This window comes from Mobula birostris, chromosome 13 (genome assembly GCF_030028105.1).
Source record: "Mobula birostris isolate sMobBir1 chromosome 13, sMobBir1.hap1, whole genome shotgun sequence".
NCBI classification, from domain to species: Eukaryota; Metazoa; Chordata; class Chondrichthyes; order Myliobatiformes; family Myliobatidae; genus Mobula; species Mobula birostris.
The window spans coordinates 92,179,107-92,206,107 of record NC_092382.1 but is presented as its reverse complement, the minus strand read 5'-3'; the positions used below and the strand labels follow the sequence as shown (position 1 = coordinate 92,206,107).

Below are 27,001 nucleotides of genomic sequence, written 5' to 3'. Positions count from 1 at the left end.
TTAAATTGTCTGAAAGATCATCGACAGGGCGTGGGCCGCGTGCGGCTGACATTGCTGCCGTCTGTGACGTCACAGGCGCCCAGCCTGACTCAGACCAGCGGCCATAAGGAACCGCAGGTCGCAACACATGGCGGTCAAGCTAAGTTCAGTGAGGGCATCCACGTCTTCGGTGTTGTATTCGCTTCCGGAAAGAGTGAGGCCTCAGCAAGTGTGGGCGGTGGGCATATGGTGTAGATTCGCATGCATTAACCACAACAAGAAAAGGTTAAGGAAGATGCGTGAGTAGCATACCAGTATTGGTTTGAGAAAACAACTCTTTAGTTATTTTGGGGTGTTCCCTGGGTGTGTGCATATCCAGCAACAGCTTATTGATCACTAACGTGCCAGCAGCCGGTATGAGCGGGGATCTCACAATACACAGCACCAACAGGCTGTCTTGACAGTCACAGTCAGCAGGGCTGGGTAGATGAGCGGAATGAGAGTTGACCATCAGCTGAACAGCCATTACCAAAGGCATCCCAGGTCGGGCGGATGGGAAAACAAACCGAGTATTCGACTCCCGAATCGGCCAGTGCGATCAGCAATGTTCATGGCCACGTGCGGCTCTCTGGTTCTTTTCCTCTTGACGCTTCCCGAAGGTAAAATTATTTAAGCATAGTTTGTGAATGGTGTTACCTAGCGCATGGGAAAATGTCGGAGAAATGGGAGCAAAAATCTTTACTAAGCTTGAAGCAGGGCAAAGAAGATATTATTATGATCCACAGAGTGTTTCATAAGTTTAGGGTTGACATATTACAGTTGAATACGTTGGTGTGCTGTTATCATTTGTTGCTAAACAAAGAAAGAGAGAGAGTGAGTGTGTGTGAGAGAGAAAGAGTGAGTCTGAGAGTGTGTGTGTGTAAGAGAGAAATAGATAGAAATAGAGATAGAGGAGAGAGAAAGAGAGAGAGAGACGTTGTTATCGTTTTTCACCGGGTGTTGGTTAACTTATAAAATATATTCTGCGCTAAGATAGATGACATTTATGTGAATTAGAAAGAAGAGTTATTGCATTACACATTTAAAAGCGCGTCTAGTGAGCAGCGCACTTATCTAAGAATAAATTATTTTAAATATAATAATAGTAATAATCTATATTGATCCGTACCTATCAAAACATATCAACCGTTTTCCTTAAAATTCTGAGAAAGTGCCCGAATGTTTGATAAGACAAAAATATCTCTTACCAAAAGGAGAAATCACAAACAACCCATCAAAATATCGTCCTATTACTTGTTTACAAACTGTATATAAAATTGTAACACCATGTATCTCGCAACTACTCAGCACTCACTTAGATTACCATAATATACTTGCAGAAGCGCAGATTCTTCAATTCTAAATCAAGTCCGGCCAAAAAGCAGAAATCTTTCACGCTGTTATACTGAGTGCCATAAAGCACTTGATTCTGCCCCACACGTGGTTAATAGAAGCTCTTAAAATATCTAAGCTACACCCAATACCTGTGAAATTCCCACAGTAACTGGTGAAGTATTGGGACACTATAATCTATTAATATCCGTAAAAGAACAACCGCCGTTTGCAAAATCACATGGAGCCATTCCTGGTCGACTCTCTAAGCCCACTATTGTTTTGTACGGCTTTAAACCCGCTCTCTCGTTTACAGAATCGGGAGAAAATATAGTATAAAATCAGAAATAAGCAACCGAATTATACATTGCCACCGGCTTCTACAAATTGGCGGTTTAAAATTCACGCTCCTTCATCGTAAAGCAAACAATTAAGTCAAATATTAGAATTATTTGCTCATCAGGCTTGTTGAGGTAGGTATCTAGTACGTCTCTTCTTCTTTCTTCTCTTTCTCCATCTCCTCCTCCTCCTCCTTTCCTCATCGCTGATCCGCGAGTACTCCGTTAGTGCAGTGAGAATGGTCCAGGGACTGGGTTGCGTTCTGTGTGAGAGATGTGGGAATTCTATGAGAATTCCAGCCTCCAGGATAATCCCATCTACACCAGGTGCACAGAACCGCGACTCCTCGGGGAATGTGGTCAGGAACTGGAACTCCAGCTCGATTTCCTTCGGCTCACACGGGAGACTGAGGAAGTGATAGATAGGAGCTACAGGGAAGCCGTCACCCTCGGCTGCAGTGGGCGGGTTACTGGATGGCTGTCAGAAGAAGGAATGGAAATGGGTGGCCAGTACAGAGAACTCCCGTGCCGTTTCCCTCAGTAATGAGTATACTGTTATAGATACTGTTGAGCGGGACGAACTACCAGAGGGGAGCCGCAGCGCCGGGTCTCTGGTGCTCAGGGTCGGAAGAGAGGAGAGGTGAAGAGCACTGCAATATTGAGAGGAGAGTCCATGGATGGAGAAATAGTGGCGAGATTCTGTGGACGCGATGGAAACACCCGAATGGTGTCTTGCCTCCTAGATACCAGGGTCAGGGATATCTCGGGTCAGGTTCACGGTCTTCTGAAGGGGAAGGCGAACAGCTCGAAGTCTTGGCCCAAATTGGCAGCAATGACATAGGCAGGGTAATTGAGGAGGTCCTGAAGAGAGATGTCAGGGAGCGTGGTAGAAAGCTGAAAAGCAAGACAACAGGGTGATGGACTCTAGTTTGCTCCAGAGCCTCTCGCCAGTGATGGTAAGAATAGGAGAATTTGGCAGATAAATACGTGGCCCAGGAACTGGCGCAGGGGCCAGGGGACCAAATATCTGGATGATTGAGATTTCTGCTGGGGAAGGTACGACTTATACACATGGGACGGGTTACACCTGATCCCGAAGGAGACCAATATCTGTGCGGTCAAGTCTGCTAGAGGTCCTCTGGAGAGTTCAAACGAAATTGGCAGGGGGGTAGGAACCAGAATGATAGGGCTGAGGGTGGGGTAGTTGGTTAAGCAAATAGGAGCAGTGTGTAGTGAGACCGCTAGCAAGAATAGCCTGATGATGGGGCAACATCGTAGTCAAGGGGATGAGTTGAAACGTAAAAGGGGGACAAAGTGGAAAAGAGTGACGAATACAGGACTGCAGGTGTGAATTCTGACTTCACCGTCTACACCGATAGGTGGATGAACTTGTAGCACAATTGTGGACTGGCAGGTCTGATATCTGATACAAGTCGAGGGACCGAGCAGTATACCTCCCACGCATTCGCGGGCCGGGTATCCAAGGCGGGACGCTGACACGGTGGGAGAACGTATGAACCGAGCATCGTGCCGTCCCAGAGAACCCCGACGGGGTTGAGCGTACCCAAGCTCCCCAACCTGGGGGACACGGCTCCGCAGCGTGCCGTGGACTGATATCTGCTACCGGTGTGGCGAGACTGGCCATTTGGCCCGGTACTGCACCACGCCACAGCCCAGCGCAGCCACCGGGAAACGTCGAGCGGGCGGCGCCGCCTGAGACCTCCAGCAGAACCCCTCCGGTGCCGCCTCTCCGGGTGGACCGTTTGGGTGAAGAGCAAGGCTTGTCCACGGACTGCGTGGTGGAGGGCAGCAGATGCCTCGGAAGCGGACCGGCCATCCGCGCCAGGGTGCTTAAAGACGGTGGTCCGGCTGGCGACCGTGCGCTCATGAGAGGGAAGAGGTGACTGCGCATCGTAGTGGGAAAAAACACAGCGGATCACGCGGTGTGGCTGGCCGACATCCGCGAGTCCTGCATCATTGTCCTGGACCTGCTGTCCCGCCGTGGGCCCGTGTGGCTGTACCGGGGACAACACTCTACCCCGGCGCCGAAGGGCGGCTCCAGGACGCATACCAGGCGGTGCACCAATAACTACCACCGGTCTCACAGCGGCCCGCCACAGTGCAGCACAGCCCGCAGCGGCGGATCGCAACACAGCGGACCCAGGGGCAAGGGACGGTGGCGGCAATTCAGTTTGCATCCGGCGGTGGTCTTATAGTTAGACAGCGACTGCACTCCATTCGAAGTTTGAAGAGATTTGGTATGTCAACAAAAAACACTCAGAAACGTCTATAGATGCACCGTGGAGAGCATTCTGACAGGCTGATCACTGTCTGGTATGGGGGGGGGGGGGCGAAGGGAGGGGGCTACTGCACAGGACCGAAAGAATCTGCAGAGGGTTGTAAATCTAGTCAGCTCCATCTTGTGCAAGCCTACAAAGTACCCAGGACATCTTCAGGGAGCAGTGTTTCAGAAAGGCAGCGTCCATTATTAAGGACCCCCAGCACCCAGGGCATGCCATTTTCTCTCTGTTACCATCAGGTCGGAGGTACAGAAGCCTGAAGGCTCACACTCAGCGATTCAGGAACAGCTTCTTCCCCTCTGCCATCCGATTCCTAAATGGTCATTGAACCCGTGAACACTACCTCCCTTTTTAATATATATCATGTTTGTTTTTGACGATTTTTATTCTATTCAATACACGCACATTGCAATTGATTTACTTATTTATTTGTTGTTGTTAATATTATTATTTCTTCCTCTATATTATGAAATAGCAATGAACTGCTGCTGCTAAGTTAACAAATTTCACGACACATGCCGGTGATAATAAACCTCATTCTGATCCTGGTCTAAATTTACTCAACTGTCAGATGAAACTTCCAAAGATTTTTTTTTTCATTATTGAAAAGAAAATTCAGCACTCCACGCGAGCATATGCATTCTGTTAAGAAGCACACACTACTAAGATTGAATGAAGTATAACCCAGAAACAATGAGGAAATGATCAGTACAAAAGGAAAAGAAAATGACCAGGGGAAGAGTGTGACCCTCCTTGGTAGACATCCCCCAATCTGGGCAGACTGTTTCCCTTGGCGTTCAAGGAAGAGTTCAAGGAGTTGAAGACTTCTGCCCAGAATCGGGCTCCTTGTGGCGTCACAGGACCACGTGGCTAACTTGAAAAGTATCAAAAACAGAATAAAAGACCAATAAACTGAAGACTATTAATGTAGAAAATGCCGAGAAAACAACCAGAATCAAACATTTCAGTTTCCTCCAGCAGTTTAACTGAATTTCATCACTTGCATAGGCACAATCACCTGGAAAAAGTCTTATTTACCACAATCTCCCTTTAAAATGCAAACTCATAAAAATCCCCTACCTCATTACAAATACACGCCTGGTCCAGTTTTTGTCACAATGCCGGGGCATTGAGAGCAAGAGTGGACCCAAATGCATGACACAACTTGTGAGGTTATTTAGATTTAGTTTATTGTTCGATACCAAGGGAGCAAGGCACGAGCAGGAAATAGCGAACTGGACAAGGACTCAGGACTACGACTAGGCTGGAACAAGGGTCTGGGCTTGGACTCAGAATCGGCTCCCAGAACTGGAGGAGACATGAAGAGGCTAGGGTATGGACTCCGAGCTCGAGACTGGGCAAAGACCCAGTACCTGGGTCTTGCGTCGGGCTCGGACCCCAGAACCAGGCAAGGACATGACATGGGCTAGGGAGAGGAGGAACATGGAAAACAGAGCCTCGGTCTCGGGAGAGCAGGTACATGTAACCATGGACACATTCACAGAACACAGAGTCGGGACACCTCCTTGGGTACAAGACATCGGGCCGGGACTCACACACAGAACAGAGAGTCGGGACCCCACCTTGGGTACAAGACATAGGGCCGGGACTCATGACCCCTCGCGGGGCAACAGCAAGACGGCCTGACTTATCCCACGGAGGCGAGGACGAGACAAGACAAGACCAAAGCACACCAGACAGTACCTATCTAGCCCTGGCGATGGAACTAGACCGAAGTGCAGGCGGGAGCTGCAGACGAGGGCTAGAGGCGAAAGGGGCAGAGAAGGGATTCAGACAAGGGAGTAGGACAGGAATCACAGACCGCCAGGGCCAGGACTTGACTTGGTACTTGCATGCCGCCAGGGACAGGACTTGACTTGGTGCTTGAATGCCGCCAGGGCCAGGACTTGACTTGGTGCTTCAATGCCGCCAGGGACAGGACTGGACTTGGTGCTTGAATGCCGCCAGGCACAGGCCTTGACTTGGTGCTTGAATGCCGCCAGGGCCAGGCCTTGGCTTGGCGCTTGAATGCTGCCGGGACCAGGACTTGGCTTGGTGCTTGAATGCCGCCGGGACCAGGACTTGGCTTGGTGCTTGAATGCCGCCGGGACCAGGACTTGGCTTGGTGCTTGAATGCCGCCGGGACCAGGACTTGGTTTGGTGCTTGAATGCCGCCGGGACCAGGACTTAGCTTGGTGCTTGAACGCTGCCAGAGCCAGGACTTGGTTTGGAACCTGAACGCCGCCGGAGCCAGGACTTGGCTTGGAACTTGAACGCCGCCGGAGCCAGGACTTGGCTTGGAACTTGAATGCTGCCAGAGCCAGGACTAGGCTTGGAGCCTCCGAGTAGTGGCGAGCTCTCTACTCGGCTCGGGAACAGTAGACAGCGGTTCTTGATTCCCTCCGTCAGGTTAACTGACGGTCCCACCTCAGTTAGGAAACTTTGCAGGCTCGCTTTGGCGAGGTAACTGGACAGGGTTGCTCCGGTGAGGAGAGGCGAATTACCGGCACTCGCTTCGGCAGAGAGTAGGCTTGCTCCGGCCAGATGACATCGGCATACCGTACCTTGGATGAATCTGCAGACGCTCCCGCGCCGAACGGCTGAAAGCCGGAGACTATAAACTACCGGTTCAGCCGAGTGTTAATTGCCTCTAATCACCAAAATCGAGGGGCAAGCGAAAACAGGGAATCAACGATCCAGATCGTAACATAAACAAGGTAAATTTAAAGGGACCCCGATCCGGACAATGACAGTTTTCGAGTCTGGGTCCCGCAAATTGTATTCCGACCGATCCGTTATTGCAGACAGGACAATCCAGGATACCCGCCCAGACATAATAACACAGGATAAACAAACAAAGACCACTTACTGAATACATACAGCCATTCCAAACGCACAGAACATATAGAAACCGATATTCATGTAAATGTCCCTAAATCCACAATCCTAAACATCACTAGAATAGTCCGTAAGCTCCAAGCAATTGGGAAATGAGTGTGCGTGTTTATGCCCCTAGCCCACGTTTTACCAGCTTGAGCTCAGAAAAGTTAGAGGTACTAAGTAGTGAGGGGGGTGGAGGGGACTAACTGGAAATATAAGGATGGATTTAAAGGGAAAGAGAGAATAAGAAAATTTAAGAAAGACAACAGAACCAACGGAGTAGAAAGCTCAAGAAGGGATCGTAGAGTATGGCCAAGTGAAATAGGAACTGATACGGGAGGTGAGGGGAGTAATTAATTAAAAGTATTGTATATGAATGCACGAAGTACAAGAAATAAAGTGGATGAGTTTGAGGCACAGTTGGAAATTGGCAAGTGTGATGTTGTGGGAATAACAGAGACATGGCTTCAAGTGGACAGGGCCTGGGAAATGAATATTCAAGGATATACGTCCTATCGAAAGGACAGACTGATGGGCAGAGGGGGTGGGGTTGCTCTGTTGGTGAGGAACAATATTCAGTCCCTTGTGAGGGGGGGATATAGAATCAGGAGACGTTGAGTCAGTATGGAAAGAACTGAGAAATTCTAAGGGTAGAAAGACCCTAACGGGAGTTATCTACAGGCCCCCAAACAGTAGTCTGGATGTAGGATGTAAGTTGAATCAAGAGTTAAAATTGGCATGTCGCAAAGATAATGCTACAGTTATTACGGGGGACTTCAACATGCAGGTAGACTGGAGGAATCAGGTTGGTACAGGACCCCAAGAAAGGGAGTTTGTGGAGCCCCTCTGAGATGGATTCTTCGAGAAGCTTGTATTGGAGCCTACCAGAGAGAAGGCAATTCTAGATTTAGTGTTGTGCAATGAACCGGATTTGATCAGGGACCTCGAGGTAAAGGAGCCAATAGGAGGTAGTGACCATAATATGATAAGTTTTAATCTACAAATTGAGAGGGAGAAGGGAAAATCGGAAGTGTTAGTATTACAGCTGAACAAATGGAACTATGGAGCTATGAGGGAAGAGCTGGCCAAAGTTCAATGGAACAATACCCTAGCAGGGATGACAGTGGAACAGCAATGGCAAGTGTTTCTGGGAATAATGCGGAAGGTGCAGGATCAGTTCATTCTAAAGAGGAACAAAGATCCTAAAGGGAGTAAGGGGAGGCCATGGCTGGCAAGGGAAATAAGGGATAGTATAAAAATGAAAGCGAATAAGTATAACACAGCAAAGATGTGTGGGAAGCCGGAGGATTAGGAAACTTTTAAATAGCAACAGAAGATAACTAAAAAGGCAATACGCAGAGAAAAAATGAGGTACGAAGGTAAACTAGCCAGGAATATAAAGGAGGATAGTAAAAGCTTCTTTAGGTATGTGAAAATGAAAAAAAAAGTTAAGACCAAAATTGGGCCCTTGAAGAGAGAAACGGATGAACTTATTATGGGGAACAAGGAAATGGCAGACGAGTTGAACAGGTACTTTGGATCTGTCTTCACTAGGGAAGGCAGAAACAATCGCCCAGATATAATAGTGACCAAAGGACCTAAGGGAATGGATGAATTGAAGGAAATTTATATTAGACAGGAAACGGTGTTGGATAGACTTTTGGGTCTGAAGGCTGATAAGTCCCCGGGACCTGATGGTCTGTATCACAGGGTACTTAAGGAGGTGGCTTTAGAAATCGTGGACGCATTGGTAATCATTTTCCAATGTTCGATGGATTCAGGATTAGTTCCTGTAGATTGGAGGGTGGCTAATGTTGTCCCACTTTTCAAGAAAGGCGGGAGACAGAAAACAGACAATTATAGACTGGTTAGTCTGACGTCAGTGGTGAGAAAGATGCTGGAGTCAATTATAAAAGATGAAATTATGACACATTTGGATAGCAATAACAGGATCAGTCTGAGTCAGCATGGATTTACGAAGGGGAAATCGTGCTTGACTAATCTTCTGGAATTTTTTGAGTATGTAACTATGAAAATGGACAAGGGAGAGCCAGTGGATGTTGTGTACCTGGACTTCCAGAAAGCCTTCGATAAAGTCCCACATAGGAGATTAGTGGGCAAAATTAGGGCACCTGGTATTGGGGAAAGAGTACTGACATGGATTGAAAATTGGCTGGCTGAGAGGAAACAAAGAGTAGTGATTAACGGGTCCCTTTCGGAATGGCAGGCGGTGACCAGTGGGGTACCGCAGGGTTCGATGCTGGGACCGCAGCTGTTTTGTAAATGATTTAGTTGAAGGGATTAAAAGTAACATTAGCAAACTTGCAGATGACACAAAGCTAAGTGGCAGTGTGAAATGTGAGGAGGATGTTATGAGAATGCAGGGTGAACTGGACAGCCTGGGTGAGTGGGCGGATGCATGGCAGTTGCAGTTTAATGTGGATAAATGTGAGGTTATCCGCTTTGGTGGTAAGAACAGGAAGGCAGATTATTATCTAAATAGAGTCAAGTTAGGAAAAGGGGAAGTACAACGAGATCTAGGTGGTCTTGTACATCAGTCACTGAAAGCAAACATGCAAGTACAGCAGGCAGTGAAGAAAGCTAATAGCATGCTGGCCTTCATAACAAGGGTAATTGAGTATACGAGCAAAGAGGTCCTCCTGCAGCTATACAGGGCCCTGGTGAGACCACACCTGGAGTATTGCGTGTAGTTTTGGTCTCCAAATTTGAGGAACGACATTCTAGCTATTGAGGCAGTGCAGCGTAGGTTCACAAGGTTAATTCCCGGGATGGCGGGACTGTCATATGTTGAAAGATTGGAGCGATTGGGCTTGTATACACTGGAATTTAGAAGGATGAGAGGGGATCTGATGGAAACATGTAAGATTATTAAGGGATTGGACACGCTGGAGGGAGGACGCATGTTCCCGCTGATGGGTGAGTCCAGAACCAGAGGCCACAGTTTAAGAATAAGGGGTAGGCCATTTAGAACGGAGTTGAGGAAAAACTTTTTCACCCAGAGAGTGGTGTATCTATGGAATGCTCTGCCCCAGAAGGCTGTGGAGGCCAAGTCTCTGGATGCTTTCAAGAAAGAGATGGATAGAGCTCCTAAAGATAGCGGAATCAAAGGTTATGGAGATAAGGCAGGAACTGGATACTGATTGTGGATGATTCAACCAGGATCACAGCGAATGGCGGTGCTGGCTCGAAGGGCTGAATGGCCTACTCCTGCACCTATGTCTCTTGTCTATTGTCTGTCTATTGTCTATTGATATCAGTTTTGAATGTATATAATTATGGTGGCCGACTGTACATTAATGGGCCCACAAAGCTCACAACCAGTTATTTTCCACACTTGAAATGGTTTTGAATGAGCTTCTGGAGGAAATAATTACAGATCCTGTTTCTCATTTCCAGTTTCTACACAAATGACGGTGACGATGCAGCAAAACGTTTCGACGGTAGTGGGAGCTTGTGCCGAGATCGATTGCGCCTTTCGCATTCCCGACTTTCCCAGCAGACTGCGGGCACAGTGGTTGTCAACCAGATTTCGAAATACCCGACTTGAAGCCGTCTTTGAATATAATTTCAGTAGTCTCACTTTTTACCGTCGCAGCTCGATCGACCGAGCAGATTTCAGCGGCAAACCTGAAAAGGGAGACTGTTCTCTGCGAATAAATGATGCCAAGAAGAGAGACGAAGGTTCATATATATTCACAGTAGATATATACACGACCTTTCCCATTACGACCAATCGACCCGGAAGCTCACAATCCTTTCTCACTGTTTGGGATGAGTGGTCCTAGTTTGTTTTGTAAACTTTCTCCAATTGTGCTTTCATGTAGATGTGAAGTCACGTCGGCGAGGAGAGGACGCTGCTAGACTGGTGACTACACACGCCATCCATTTTCATTACTAACGTGCAGTTATATCCGAATGCTAGAGTTTTATTAAATTAACTGAACTTCATAATCTCATAATCTGGGTATAACGCCAATCTGTCATGGCCAGCATCGCGCTTCTCCGGGCAATTTACACACGAAAGGGCAAAAACGATGTTTTCCTTCACTGGTTAAGCACAGAACACGAGTGAATATAGAAACACGCCGTGTGTGTTTTCATCTGGGGTTGTACGGGCCCCTGCTGACGTCTCCACCTCGGTCAACTACCGCCTTAATGCGGCAGCTCCCTCCCCAAACACAAAGACCACCAGGTGTTCGTTTGAAATACGTACCGATGTTTTCAGCGCCAGCGAGAGAACAGGTTCGTTGATTGAGAGTAGGGAGGCTGCGGGGAAGCAAGTAGGGTAAGGAATTCAGACGATTGCACTGGGGGACAGCATAGATTAGATGGAGCGAATGGTCCTACTCTTGGCGTTATACTGTCATACAGCTCAGAAACGGGACCTTCGGCACCCCGCGTTCACGCTGATATTTCCGCTCATCTGCCGCGATTTTGCTTTCCCGCAGTAGGGCCATACCTCAAGCACCTCACTGAGCGAGGTGGAGACGTCAAGTGGGGCATAGTTTATCGTAAAATAGTTATTACTAGGCAGTTTTACGTAACGTCTTTCTCTGCATAGACCTGCCCCCCAGTCCTCTTTTAAAAATCTGTCTCTCTGTAACGCACGTGCCTTGATTTTTACACACTCTTACCATGAGATAGCATTTTCACCCTCTCCCCAACCCGGGCCTCTTCTCTAATTCCATCAGGTCACCGCTCCTTGGAAAACAAACCAGTTTGCCCAATCTCTGCCCATAACTCCAGCTCTCCAATCTAGTCAAAGGCCTGGTGAATCTCCGCTGCACTCTCCCCGGAGCACACACTACCTTCCTCTGGCGGGCCGACCATTACCGTACGCAAAACTCCGTGCTGAAGGGAGACAGTGAAATAGCGAGGTGTCATGATTTCTACGTTTCTTTTACTTATATCTGTATTATTGAAATTTACACCCTTCTGAACGCGTTCTTCTGTTCTAGAAAAGCCCCGGATCTCGGTTGGTGAGGATCTGATCGCTGGACAAAGGGCGCGTTTGACCTGCTCCATTCCCGACAGCTGTTCCAGAGACAAACTGGAATTAAAATGGATAGTTTCAGTTCACGTGGTTACGGCACAGGACAGCAAAGCGGAAGGGAAGGTTGTCAGTGAAGGTCCTGGCACTCGGGTGGTGACGTCGGCGCTCACGTTCACTCCCTCACTCGCTCACCACGGGGAATCTCTGGGATGCGCTGTTTTAGCGAAGGGCGTCCAAAGGGCCAAGGAAAATATTACCATGGACGTCAAAGGTAAGCATGTGTTCTCAAAGAGGAAACGGGACACGAGAAAATATATGAATGTTTGCTGCCTCCTCAGGTGTATCAATTCCTGGTGTGTCTGTCCAGTGTTGTCACGAAATTAATCGAAACACACGGCGCACTGCTGCCCTACACGGGCGGTCAAGTTACGAAACTGAGATTTCACTCAGTAACACTTTGCTGGTAGTTCTGTGAAATGCTGTTAGTATACAATTTTGATCCAGTTTTAATCAGTGGACCGAGGTTTGAACAGAACGGCTGAAAATAGCGGCAGAATAGGCGGCTCTGCTCATTAGCACAGTTGGGATCGGTTGCGCATTGTGGCCTCTCTTACACTGGAGGAACCAAGCGCCCATTCGCTTTGCGGGGAAATACCTGAGACTGCGGGAAGAATGCTGAGTTTCCCGTTACCCGCTACTTTAATTATCCCGGCAATACTGGAGACTGCGGGAAGAATGCTGAGTTTCCCGTTACCCGCTACTTTAACTATCTCTCCTACTCCCGCGTCCGTGACCTTCCGCACTGTCACAAAGAGACCCAATGCAATCCTAAGGAACGGAATGTTTGCGAATCTTGCAGTTAGCCGCCTTGATATTAATCTCCCCAGTTATAGATGACTCCTCGATCATGCTGTTTGTCTGATGAAAGGTTGTATTTGTCGGTCAGTCTCCCTCACCTTCCAACTGTATTTTCTGGCCTATTGGGCATGACCCATCGGTCAGATTGATAAGATTATATTCTCTTTACAAATTAACGACACATTCCTCATTCAGTAGACTTAACCGACATTTAATGGTTAAATATTTGACACCATCATAGGAAAGTGTTCCACTGTTCGCTACCTCCCAGTACTACCTCCCCCCTCCCTTTCAGTCACATGTCCGGAGCTGTTTCGCCTTCTTTCTCATATCCGATTGATCTCAGCCCCGCAAGATTAATTATTTTATTTTTATATTTATGCTGATTATCCTGTTATTTTTCTCTGATGTTTCCCATTTTTATATCGCATATTTATGTTCTTAACCTTATCCATCTCTCTGCCATGTCGATCTTTACCCATGTCCTCCCGTCTATTGAGGGACACGGATCCCACATTTCTCTGTGGCCGGGAATTACTCGGTTCCACCTCTCCCAGTGGATAAGTATCGTATCGCTCTGTCATGAATATCTTATCCTGTGTCATCTGTATGAATAAACCTCTTCCCGAGATCCATCGGACGGAAATACCCGGCGGATGGAGACGTCACAATGTCACACACGTCATCGAGACGTTAATCCATCTGTGCCATCTGCCTCGTGCACTCAACCTCACGCGATAGTCAGACCATTGCAACATGAAGCCAAGAGCATCCCTGTGTTCCCCCTGTCTTTCTTCCTGAGACGGGAACAGTGCCCAATGTCCCCGGTGTTGTCACCACAAATACACCCATTGTCATGTGTTGGCTCGTATTTTCAAATCCTCTTGGAGTAAGGACCAACGCACATTTTGCTGCCTTTAATTTTTGTCTCACCTATTATCTTTGCTTCCAATGAACACTTATTTGCGAACATTTGGGCAAACTCTCCCAACCCAAGTCGATAACTTACATTTATCGAACTGAAGCTGCTCCTGCCATGTGCTTTCCGACTCATTCAACCTCTCTAAATGTACTGTACGTGAAACCATTTATTGTGACTTCTGACAGCTCCTGCCCCGTTTCCTATCTCGTGTCGCTGTCAGAAACACGGCAAAATCCGACAATCGCAACGAAACGGACAGACTATTATTTAAATGGGGAAAGAATTCAAAGTTCTGAAATGCAACGGGACTTGGGAGTCCTCGTACAGGATACCCTTAAAGTTAACCTCCAGGTTGAGTCAGTAGTGAAGAAGGCGAATGCAATGTTGGCATTCATTTCTAGAGGAATGGAGTATAGGAGCAGGGATGTGATGTTGAGGCTCTATAAGGCGCTGGTGAGACCTCACTTGGAGTACTGTGGGCAGTTTTGGTCTCCTTATTTAAGAAAGGATGTGCTGACGTTGGAGAGGGTAGAGAGAAGATTCGCTAGAATGATTCCGGGAATGAGAGGGTTAACATATGAGGAACGTTAGTCCGCTCTTGGACTGTATTCCTTGGAGTTTAGAAGAATGAGGGGAGACCTCATAGAAACATTTCGAATGTTAAAAGGCATGGACAGAGCGGATGTGGCAAAGTTGTTTCCCATGATGGGGGAGTCTAGTACGAGAGGGCATGAGTTAAGGATTGAAGGGCGCCCTTTCAGGACAGAAATGCGAAGAAATTTTTTTAATCAGAGGGTGTTGAATCTATGGAATTTGTTGCCACGGGCAGCAGTGGAGGCCAAGTCATTGGGTGTATTTAAGGCAGAGATTTATAGGTATCTGAGTAGCCAGGGCATCAAAGGTTATGGTGAGAAGGCGGGGCAGTGGGACTAAATAGGAGAAAATGGATCAGCTCATGATAAAATGGCGGAGCAGACTCGATGGGCCGAATGGCCTACTTCTGCTCCTTTGTCTTATGGTCTTATGGTCTTATGGAAACGCCATGTTGATGGAGCAGGGGTAGGAGGCTTTTCTGACAACTGGATGTGAATTTCACTTGATTATGCCCCGACACACTTCGAATTCACAATTGGTGTAAATACCCACAGTAAAATAATCCCTGTTGATTAGAGCGTACGGCATTATTGATTAGAGTAACGCGGGAACGGAGGGCCCTGTGAGCTTCGGGAAAGGGCGGGAAACATTCCTTGTCAGACGCTTGAGGAACCAACGGTGTTCCTGAATTGTCAGAGTCCGGATTAACAAAGGAGCCAGAAAACCCAGTTACACCACGTCCGATTTATTATTATTATTTTTATTATTATGATTATTGTTGTTGTTGTTGTTATTGGTGGTATTATTATTATTATTATTATATGCTACCAGTCACGTGGCAGAAGACTAACGCCATTGGACTGCTCAGTACAATTCCGATCGTTTCCTGTATTTCAGGGCAGACAGAATTCCTGCCCATTGTTGGTTTCACATACTGTAAGACGCCTCGTCATAGTTGTGGTTGGGTAAAAGTGATATAGCTTAAAGGTTTTCAGAATGGAAACATTTTTAATGAATTCTAAGTATGGAACACTGAATTTAAATCGATTTGATTTTCGAAGGAGAACATTTATTATTCTATGTTTTATTTCAGAACTTCCTCAGAAACCGACCGTCAATCGGTCAGTGGTCGCGCTGGAAGGCAGCTCCATCTCACTGTACTGCAGAAGCTGGGGGACAATTCCCGTCACTTTACTTTGGGTGAGAAATGGAGAGGATATCGGTGCATCTTCGACCGGAGAATTGAAGGTGCTTCTGCGTGATGTCACATCAGTAGACGAGGGGAAATATTGGTGTTTGGCTGTAAACGACGTGGGCGTCTCCAACAGCTCTACCAGCGTTTCCGTTCAGTGTGAGTGTGGGTGATATTCTACTCAGGCAGTCGCCTCCTCGCTCTCTGCGTCCAAGTTTGGCCCACTGGTTTGTTCGCTTCTTTAGCAGAGTAGGACACGGCACCGCACCCCATCGCAAGTGTCGGCTGGTTTCCAGGGTCAATAGAGTTCAAAGGTGAGCTGAGGGCAGTCTGCAAGTGTCGGCTGGTTTCCAGGACCTACATACCACACCCGCGGAAGCAAGCGGAGCACCGGCAGGAAACGCTCCCGGTCACGGGGAGGATGCATAATCTCTTTACAGACGATGGCAAACAAGAGAAAATCTGCAGATGCTGGAAATCCGAGCAACACACACAAAATGCTGGAGAAACTCAGCAGGCCAGGAAGCATCTACGGAAAAGATCCTGATGAAGGGCCTCGGCCCGAAACGTCGGCTGTACTCTTTTCCGCAAATGCTGCCTGGCCTGCTGAGTTCCTCCAGCATTTTTTTCTGGGTTACAGACGATGGAAAGCTTTTCCCTCGCCTCTACGCCCCCTTGTCACTTCTATTGACGTAGCCAGTTAAACATGAGTCCTGACGCTCAATCGATCCCGGTTCAGTCCTGAACCCCGCTACTGACTCTGGGGATTTGCCATATATTTCTATCGCTATGACCACCTAGATTTCCACTCATACCTAAATTTGCTACGAAATCCCCAAAATCTGATTGATTTTCCTGGCAACCTTAAATTTACTGGAATATCTCAGCGTGTATGTATGAAACGCAGGAACATAGGAGTTCTGAATTGTCTTACTACTAATTTCCCGCCAACTTCCTGTGACAAAAGTCACCTTATCTGAACAAATCACACGCAGCGGACGCTATTTAAAAACTTTTTGCACTGAGAACAGTGCGGTGCCTAATGGCCACTCAAGTGCTCACGTCTGACGCAGGTTAGAATGTGTTTTATAACACTCTCCCGTCGCAATGAAGTGGCTCAGTGTCCCAGATAAACGAAGGGAGCCCCGGGTATTTTCTCGATTTGTTCTTTAAGAGTTGTCCCATCTAAGCGGCTGCCCCGAATAACCGATCGCGCAATTAACCGAAACCGCTGTATATAATTATCGTTATATATTTGGTAATATTAAATATAATTAACTAGTAATTGCCGTTTTGCAGTTTTTTTTACATAATTCAGTAAAATCAATCTACATTTAGAGTGTGTTCCGCAGCGTGAATTTGTCACCAGTTGTAAGCATTCGTTTCTCACTTGTCGTTCCATATCCAGACAGACCCAAAACTGAACTGGCGTGCACCAGCACTGAGACCGTGACGAACTGTGTTTGCAAGGTCAGAGCCAACCCTCCGGCAAACGCTTCATGGAGCATCGACGGGGAAGCCCTGGCGGAGCTCAGGTCGGAGGATGTGGTCGCGGTCTGGGAGACGGACGGGAACGTGATACGGAGCTCAGTGAATCTGACCCGTGCAGATAGAATGGGAAATGCGATTTCATGTTCTGCAGGGAATACCCACGGTTACCGCGCCTCTGAATACCCGCTCCGTTCCGAGGGTGCATATTATAACTATCAGTAATTTGAGGGAGTGAGAATTGTGAACCAGATTTTCTCCTATTTAGTCAAATTTACCCAAATCAAGTCAGTAGATGAAGCAAAGTCCATTTGGATTAAAGACTGACTGTCAGACAGTAACACACATAAAATGCCGGAGGAAATCAGCAGGTCAGGCAGCGTCTGTGGAAAAGCGCACAGTTTCGTGCCGAGACCTTTCATCAGTCCTCCAGTGTTTTCTGCTCAGTTCCTGTTGAGCTCCTCCAGCATTTTGTGTGTGTTGCTTGGATTTCCAGCATCTGCAGATTTTCTCTTGTTTGTGATCACAGAGTAGCGCCCAGCAGAATTAGACCCGACGGCTTTTCATGTCCATGTTGACTAACAAGTATTTACAATACTAATATCATTTTACCTGCTATTAGTCTTAGACTTCTATGCGCTTACAAATTAACGGCTCAACGAGATATTTCCTGTTTCCTTCACTAACTTCTCACTTACTGCATTTCACAATCCAACCACCCCCGGCTGAAGAAATGCGTCAAATCTCCTCCGACTGTTTTACACCTCGCCTTAAACCCGTGCCCTGCAGCTTTCCATACCTTTGATATGAGGATAAATCTGCGCTCTCTGTCCATATACCCTGTGGTCAGAAAGGCACTGTGGTCAGTGGCAACGGGTGGTCAGAGCTCCTCCGGCCAATATTCTTGCCAGGAAGTTTGGTATTGAGTGAGCATAACCTCAGCCGATTCATCGTGAATTCCTGGTGCCCGACAGCATCGATGGGCACCTGACAGCTGACTTTCAAATGGCCACATGCTGTATATGTATATAAACTATATTTTAAACATATCTAAGTCGAACGTTTAGGAATAGCTAATTTATTAATTATTGAAAGAAGACAATGCGAATGACGTTCGTGATTAAATCATATGTCAACTTTGACATGAAGTTAAAATTGACTGTGATTTCCAGACAGACATTGGCGGAGAGAGGATTGGATCCCAAAGAGAATTTTGTCTTGGACCTTCAGTTTACCGCGCAAAAGGCGGCTGAACGTGGGTTACGGATAAATGTCTTTCTAGAGCCGTATGACGTGGGAACACGGTTTCGATCCATTAAGCTCGTTCTGGTCGTAATTCTCCACTCATCCGACATTAACCCAATTTTAAATTATCTCTACATGCTCATAACATCCCCTACCACAACCCATATTCCACCAGTTATGAACACTAGAGTCAATTTAGGGTGGAATGTGGAAGCTTTACGGAGGGAGCAAAATAGGTTTCCCAGCGTGCTGTCCGGGTGAGTGAGCATGTTTTATGAGAATAGACTGAGTGAATTGGGATTATCTTTTCACTTTGGACTGAAGGGACATGAGTGTTATGGTTCGGTCCGTGAAGTCCGCGTTCTGGTTCACAGTCCAGTCCATCGTTCCTTATTCCAGGTTTTCTGGTTTTCCCTTATCGTGTTGTGTCCCTTAATTGAGGCACATGATTCTCATTTTGGGCTGGCTACATAAACAGCTCCTGGGTTCAACTTCAGGTGCTGGACTGTTCCCTCCCCTTCCCCTTACTTCTGAAGTCTCGCCTGCTACCTTCTCGTGTGTCCTCGCCTGTAACGCCGTCAGGTTCAACTGGCAGGGCAAGATCGGGGCCTTGCTGTGTCTGGATAAGGAACTGTCTTTCGTTGTTTGGAACTGTGTCCTCACCTTCGCTAGGTAGGTCCGGCCGTTTGCCGCTACCTTGAGTTGAAACTGTCTCTGTGTCCACGCCTTCGCTAGGTAGGCCCCACCGTTTTCCACTACGTTGTTTTGGGAACCGTCTCGTCGTTTTCAGCATTCTGTGTATGACACCCGGCCCTACGACCTGTTCCCAAGGAGGAGTCCCGGCTCTGTGTTCCATGTTCCTGGCTCTCAAGACCAAGGATCTGCGTTCTGTGTTCCTGTTCTCCCTCGACCAAGGCTCTGCGTTCCTGTTCTCCCTCGACCAAGCCAAGGCTTCGTGTTCTCGTCCTGTCCATGTGCCTCGCTCAGGCCAAGAATACCTCGCTCTGCCCGGTACTGGCTTCCCTCGTCCTGTCTAGGAGTCTCACGTCCAGTCCTGTTGCCACTCCTTGTACCGTAGCCACGTTTTGTCCTCGCCTAGATCCGGGGACCGAGCCCGAGTCAAGACCCAGGTTCCGGGCCCCTGTCCAGTCTCTGGCTCGGAGTCTTTGTACAGGTTCCAAGTTCCTATTTCCTCGACCACTTCCCGGTTTCCTAGTCTAGTCCTAGCCCAGGCCCTGTACAATATCCTAACCTCGTCCAGGGCCTGTGTCTTGTCCAGCGTCGTTTCTTCCCCACTTTCCTTGCTTACTTGACACGCCTAGTCCTGTTCCTAGTACTTCAGTGTGTGTGTGTGTCTTAGATTTGGGTTCGCTCCCAGCGGCCCGTCCCCCATGAAAATGAGAGGAGACTCGATATTTTTTTTCACTGTTGACTGAAGAGACATGAGAGGCGACTGGATAGTTTATTTTTTTCACTTTGGACTGAAGAGACATGAGAGGCGACTGGATAGTTTATTTTTTCACTTTGGACGGAAGGGACATGAGATGAGACTCGATAGATGTTTAGCAAATGTTAAGTGACATGGATTGCCACATAGTTTTCCCCTACGGGTGCAAATGGATAATACGAGAGGATAATAATTTTAAGGAGATTAACGTATGGGGGGGTGGTAGGTAGATGTCAAAATGAAGTATTTACCACAGACAGTGATAGGTGCGCGGGACCTCTGCGAGGGTACTTGCAGACGCAGACGTATCGGCGACATTGAAGAAACTTGGGTAGGCAGATGGATGGTAGAAAATGGACTATAAGAGAGAAGTGTTACGTGTTAATAGAGTCGGCGAAGAAGACGGCACAACATCGGGGTCTGAAGGGATGAATTGTGGTGTAGTGTTCTGTTCTAGATTTTAATTCGGCTTTGGGTGTAGAACCCGGTGGACACCCGCCGGTCACCGAGAGAAGGCAAAAATCTACCTACAGTACTGGAGGTCAGAATGAACCTAGATTTCTGGATTAATGTCGTAATAACTGAACTTGTTGCGCCAGTTTCTTCGCCTTTTCGAAGAACCAGCTACTAACGTCAGTAGCTTTTGGCGCGTGATCATGGCCGTAACTTCTTTGAATCCTTTATGTGATTTGCAATGATGTTTGATAACTGCTCCTTTTTTGTGGCTAGTTTGCGCATAGTTTCATTTACGTACGGTGCAGTGAGAGGATTTTCATACACACCACGTTTTCCAGTGAGTAACATACCAGATAAAACCACGGAGCCTCTAATAGTCTCTTAAAACGTGCAATAGGGGTGGTCTTTGTGCTCACATTTCACAAGAGAGCTGCGGGAGGAATCGCAAATTACAATCATGTAGACATAACATGCGGTGAATTCTTTTTTAGGGGATGGGTCTGCATTCTGAAAGCACGTTATCAAAATATCAGTTCTGATGGCTCATTCCGTGCCCTTGTTCGCCATTTCAGGAACAGAATTCCGGACGATCTGCTTGACAGCAGGCGGGGTGGGAGCCGGCTTTGTCATTCTGATTGTCGTCCTGTGCACGATTGCAGTGTGCCGGTATGTATGATTTGTAACCCAGGGGAGGTAGTGCCCAATGCCAACCAGTTTCGGTAAATAATCCAAATTTCGTTCATTGCCACTCAAAGGAGAATCTGACCATCTGCCTTAAAGGAGCAATAAACTGGAATTTAGAAGGACAATTTCAGAGGCCGAATTAAGACAGCGTGGGATTGAACAATGAATTCTACATACGTTGTTCCACTTAATTCGATGTTTCCTTGTGTTTTCACTCCGAAAACTTCGAACATTTTTGTTTGTATTTTAAACGACCACGCTCTGTAAACATGCTCACCCGTTTTTAATTTGGGCAAACATTAAAGGCTGTACAATAAATAACCCTCACGTTTACTTTGTGCGCGACATGATAAGGCGGCTCCACTCGAACTATTCTGAACGAGAATGCCGGGGGATAAACCATAAGAGACACAGTTATTGAAATATTGCTCCTCGTCGCGGTGCCGCTGCAAATCATTTCTATGGTTTGCAACCAATTTGTAACCCGTCTCTGTTTGGTGCTTTAGGAAGCAACGACAGAAAGCTGCAGCTGTTTCCGAGTTTTCGATCGTCTACAGTACTGTGACGCCTTCAATAAATTTCATGGTAAGCAGCGTCAAACTGGAGTGACATTTTCATGTAACGTAGTTTGCTTTTATTCAGCCGGTTATACTTCACAGGCAAGAGAGTCGTTGCAAATAGTGTTGTGATACTTGGCGAGGCCGTGCTGATGGCTGTATTGGTGGGAATGAGGAGCCGATGGGCCGCTGGACACTGAAGGAATGGCAAATATCTTCTTTCACATTTCGATGCTCTTTTGCTTGGTCTTGCCTTGATATTTGCTAAAAACGCTTTCTCTTTTTCGTTGCCTTGATAAGAAGAATTGAATCAGCTACTAGGTTTAGTGTTTTAATATTACGCTGCTGCTCTGCAGCCGTTTGGGAAATTAGTAACCCACCATCAATCAGGGGGTCATAATCTATTGGTATAAAGTTTACACGGTGTTCTCGTTATATCGTGGGTTTCCCGTGAGTTCCATCCCCGACACCCACCCTAAATGTCAAAGGTCACAATGGAACGACTTGCAGCTCCGTGACAAAAATGTATCAACGTGGCTTGAGTGGACAGACTAAAGAGACGTTAAGGTGTCTGGATTTGGAGAGAAAGCAGAGGGGAATACGGCTGATCTGATGTGAAGAGTAAATGAGCGGTGGTTGGTGGGATAATCCAAAATTCAACGTAATTATCTTATTGTCTTCAGAAAATATAATGGAACTCCCATCAAAATATAATGGAACTCCCATCAAAATATAATGGAACTCCCATCCAGAATTGAAAAGATTTTCATCCGGATTTCGCTTGTGTCCATTCTTCACTTCCAAGCCAAATATAAGCTTTGTCTTTATGTGGAATACAAATATGTTCTCTTGCAGGGCGTCGCCCAGGAATCGTGTCGTGTTGGCGACCCGCAGCCGACTCAAAGAGACGAGATCGTCTATGCTGATATCAAGTTCCAGAAGTGAAATGTACAGCAACTGCTTTGGACTGAAGTTTCTCACCGGTGATAATGTAGCTCATGGAACATCAAACGGTAGAGCAAAGGAGCTCTTCGTTCACCGTGATCCGCCCAACTGACGAAGCTAATGACGCCTGATCCCTTCTGTCCTGTCATTGGTCGGAACCACCGTCTTCATTTGCATATCTATCGGCATTCCAAGCGTCTGTATCGTATTTACTCCGCTACAGAGCGTCCAGACACCCACCACTCTCCGTGTAGAAACACCCGACCCGTACATCTCCATTTTAGCATTAAAACCGTTTGCTTTCGCCTTAGACATTTCCGCCATGGGGAAAAGATGCCGGTTTTCAATCGATGCCTCTCGTAATTCTATAAAAGATTTACAGGTCTCTCCCTTAGTCTCCAAAACTGTAGAGGAAACAAACCAAGTTTGCACAACCTCTCTTTAAATCCCTTATCCTCTAATCCAGGTAGCATTCTGTTGAACCCGTTCGGCACCCACCCAGCGCCTCCACAACACATAATGGGGGAAGAAGAATTCTGCACTGTGCTTCAATTGCGGCTGAACCAGCGATTTATCGAGCTGTCTTCCTTACTGCCCAAACTACCTTTTATGGAGATATGGTTCCATTGTCCCTCTGTGCAGCGACGCTGTTAATCGCAAATTCATTAACTGTGTCCCTCCCCTTTACTCCAGACCTCCCAATGCACAACACCTCACACTTGCCCGAATTAACTTCCATTTGCCCATATCTACATCAGATAGACAGTGCTCTGTTATTCGGCAAAGCACTACGCTATCCATTAAGGCAACAATCTTTGCGTCATTACCAACATCACAAACACACTCTACCAAGTTTCAGCCAAGCCCCATGCAGTATGTATAGAGGTACCAACCCGGGTCCCTGAGGGACACCGCCAGGTAAAGTTTGAGTCAGAGTAAGATCTAACGACCACTACACTCTGTCTTCAATAGGAAAGGCAATTCTGTATCCAAACAGCCGAGTGACGCTGCTTCCTATAAGTTAGCAAAGATGATCCTGAAATCGCCGAGCACTAGAAGACCCGCGAGTTTTAAAATCTATGGTTTATACAGCGTTTAGTAACAAACAAGTTACTTGAAGCAAATTTATGGAGACAAGGTTTTGAATAAAAAATATTTATAGTATGCTCTACATCAAAGTGGGAACATAACCGCGCGGTAAGAGAGCCACTATCTTACAGCGCCTAAGATCCCTGTTGAATTCTGCTGTCTGGTGGTGTTTGTGTGTCGAGTTCCAAAATTCCCCATGTGAACGGAGGTGGAGTGGGATCCTCGGATATTCCACTTTCCTGCAAGATTCCCAATACGCGTCTCGACGGTTCAATAGAAATTAGGCCTTTATTTCCATTAGAAAGTAGAACATAGAACATAGAATAGTACAGCACAGTACAGGCTCTTCGGCCCACAATGTTGTGCTGACCCTCAAACCCTGCCTCCCATATAACCCCCCACCTTAAATTCCTCCATATACCTGTCTGGTAGTCTCTTAAATTTCACCAGTGCATCTGCCTCCACCACTGACTCAGGCAGTGCATTCCACGCACCAACCACTCTCTGAGTAAAACACCTTCCTCTAATATCCCCCTTGAACTTTCCACCCCTTACCTTAAAGCAACGTCCTCTTGTATTGAGCAGTGGTACCCCGGGGAAGAGGTGCTGGCTATCCACTCTATCTATTCCTTTTTAAAATCTTGTATACCTCTATCATGACTCCTCTCATCCTCCTTCTCCCCAAAGAGTAAAGCCCTAGCTCCCTTAATCTCTGATCATAATCCATATTCTCTAAACCAGGCAGCATCCTGGTAAATCTCCTCTGTACCCTTTCTAATGCTTCCACATCCTTCCAATAGTGAGGCGACCAGAAATGGACACTGTACTCTAAGTGTGGCCTAACCAGAGTTTTATAGAGCTGCATCATTACCCCGCGACTATTAAACTCTTTCCCTCGACTTATGAAAGCTAACACCCCATAAGCTTTCTTAATTACCCTATCTACCTGTGAGGCAACTTTCAGGGATCTGTAGACATGTACTCCCAGATCCCTCTGCTCCTCCACACTACCAAGTATCCTGCCATTTACTTTGTACTCTGCCTTGGAGTTTGTCCTTCCAAAGTGCACCACCTCACACTTCTCCGGGTTGAACTCCATCTGCCACTTTTCAGCCCTCTTCTGCATCCTATCAATGTCTCTCTGCATTCTTCGATAATCCTCTACACTATCTACAACACCACCAACCTTTTGTGTCGCCTGCAAACTTGTCAACCCAACCTTCTACCCCCACATCCAGGTCGTTAATAAAAATCACGAAAAGTAGAGCTCCTAGAACCGATCCTTGTGAGACACCACTTGTCACAACCTTCCAATCCGAATGTACACCCTCCACCACGACCCTCTGCCTTCTGCAAGCAATCCAATTCTGAATCAACCTGGCCAAACTTTCCTGGATCCCATACCTTTTGACTTTCTGAATAAGCCTACCATGTGGAGCCTTGTCAAATGCCTTACTAAAATCCATATAGATCACATCCACTGCACTACCCTCATCTATATGCCTGGTCACCTCCTCAAAGAACTCTGTCAGGCTTGTTAGAGACGATCTGTCCTTCACAAACCCATGCTGACTGTCCCTGATGAGACCATGATTCTCTAACTGCCCATAGATCCTATTTCTAAGAATCTTTTCCAACAGCTTTCCCACCACAGACGTAAGGCTCACTGGTCTATAATTACCCTGACTATCGCTACTACCTTTTCTGAATAAGGGGACAACTTTTGCCTCTCTCTAATCCTCCGGTAACATTCCCGTGGACACCGAGGCCATAAAGATCCCAGCCAGAGGCTCAGCCATCTCATCCCACGCCTCGTGAAGCAGCCTGGGGAATATTCCATCAGGCCTCGAGTACTTCTCCGTCCTAATGCATTTTAACAACTCCAACACCTCCTCTCCCTTAATATCAACATGCTCCATAACGTCAACTTCACTCATATTGTCCTCACCGTCATCAAGTTCCCTCACATTGGTGCAAACAGAAGAGAAGTATTCATTGAGGACCTCGCTCACTTCCACAGCCTCCAGGCACATCTTCCCACCTTTATCTCTAATCGGTCCTACCTTCACTCCTGTCATCCTTTTGTTTTTCACATAATTGAAGAATGCCTTGGGGTTTTCCTTTACCCTACACGCCATGGCCTTCTCATGCCCCCTTCTTGCTCTTCTCAGCTCCTTCTGTAGCTCCTTTCTTGCTACCCTATATTCCTCAATAGATCCATCTGATCCTTGCTTCCTAAAGTGAATTAAAAGATGATGGACGCAGAATTCCTGCAAAATGACTGATGGACAGTGTGGCTGAAACAGTTGTAAATTTTCTCTTTATGACGATGACTTGTCAATCTTTTCAGATGCATGCATCGACAACCGAAGACTTTGTTGCGGAAGAGACATAACTGAACACTAGAAAATACGCCAAAGTTTACCTTATTATCCTACGTCCACAGTGCTCTGCATTCATTCAATGAAAGAACAAGCGGAGTAGAATTTTTGTAGCCCAATCACAAAAAAATATTGCCCGTTAGTAAGGATACAGTCCAATAGGGCAAGACTTATTCATGGGAGTTCATAGATAAAAGTATCAATGGGCGATCCTTCTGCAGATAATAACCATAACCCACGAAGTTTCAAAGCAGTTGTGGTAAATGTGTTTGAATTGGACCGTCTGATTTAAATATCATTCCACAACACCCGTGGAAGGTTGACTGGGAGCTTAATAAGAAGTTGCATTTCCGTTGTGAGACTCCTTTGGAAGTGAAATTGTGAGAGTGCAGAGACAACGTGTTTCCCTCAGGGTGAATATTATCAACCAGATCGCAGAGACCCTCAAGTAATGAGATATTGCGGGCTCGATGACGGATAAATGGAGGCACAGATTAGTTATGGTGTGTGGAACCTTGAAGAGGGAGAGGGTGTTCAAAACAGGAGAGGAATCACGGCTACGAAATGTCACTGACTGGTAGAATTAAGGACAGTCCAATACATTTTATGCATTATAGAGCAAGAGCTCAGGGATCCCAGTGATGTCTGAATTTCCCAACTAACATAACTGTGGCACCTCTACTGGGAAATCTGTAGCGTAACCAGACGAAGCTCCGGGATGATGCTACAGGTGTCGTAACAGTCGAACGATTAAACATCGAATAATCCCGAAAACGAATTAGTTTTGTGGTGATCGACTTTCCGGCAGCTTTACATAATGTCCCTCTGATATTCCTCAACGTCCTTGACATCCACACTCCATTCTTGGGAATAGGGAGTTAATCTACATCGGGTATAAGGACACGGATTCATTCATCTTAAAGCCATCTTCCACGCCAAACACTTCATTTCATTATCGCCGTTTACTCCACTGCCCTCACCTCTGTTCTTAGTGTCTCAGTGCAGTGGAGACCCCTCCATTTCCCGTATTCCTGCAACAAATGCCACTCCCCGGTTAGCCCAGCTTGTGCGTCGCATTAGAGTGACTGTTCTCCATCAGTCCTTCGTATTAATTGTATGTCTTTCCTCTTTCCGTCCACACGCCTGTGAATTAAACGGCCCGTCTCCCAGACACCACCGGCCGAGTCAGAATCTCGGGCCATAATTTCCAGAACCGTTTAGTGACAGCGGAACGAACAGTCTCTTCCATCCCTTGCAGTCT

General features: G+C 46.8%; 1 protein-coding gene across 1 annotated transcript; it reads left to right on the top strand.

Moving 5' to 3' along the window:
- The first annotated feature begins 519 nt into the window (after nucleotides 1–519).
- On the top strand, nucleotides 520–23,436 carry LOC140207176 (myelin-associated glycoprotein-like). The gene is made up of 8 exons (XM_072275528.1): nucleotides 520–638; nucleotides 10,286–10,659; nucleotides 11,847–12,153; nucleotides 15,350–15,607; nucleotides 16,857–17,138; nucleotides 20,657–20,750; nucleotides 21,275–21,353; nucleotides 22,181–23,436. The coding sequence occupies exons 1-8, from the start codon at nucleotides 584–586 to the stop codon at nucleotides 22,268–22,270; spliced, it is 1,539 nt and encodes a 512-aa protein (XP_072131629.1). The 5' UTR covers nucleotides 520–583; the 3' UTR covers nucleotides 22,271–23,436.
- Nucleotides 23,437–27,001: the final 3,565 nt, after the last annotated feature.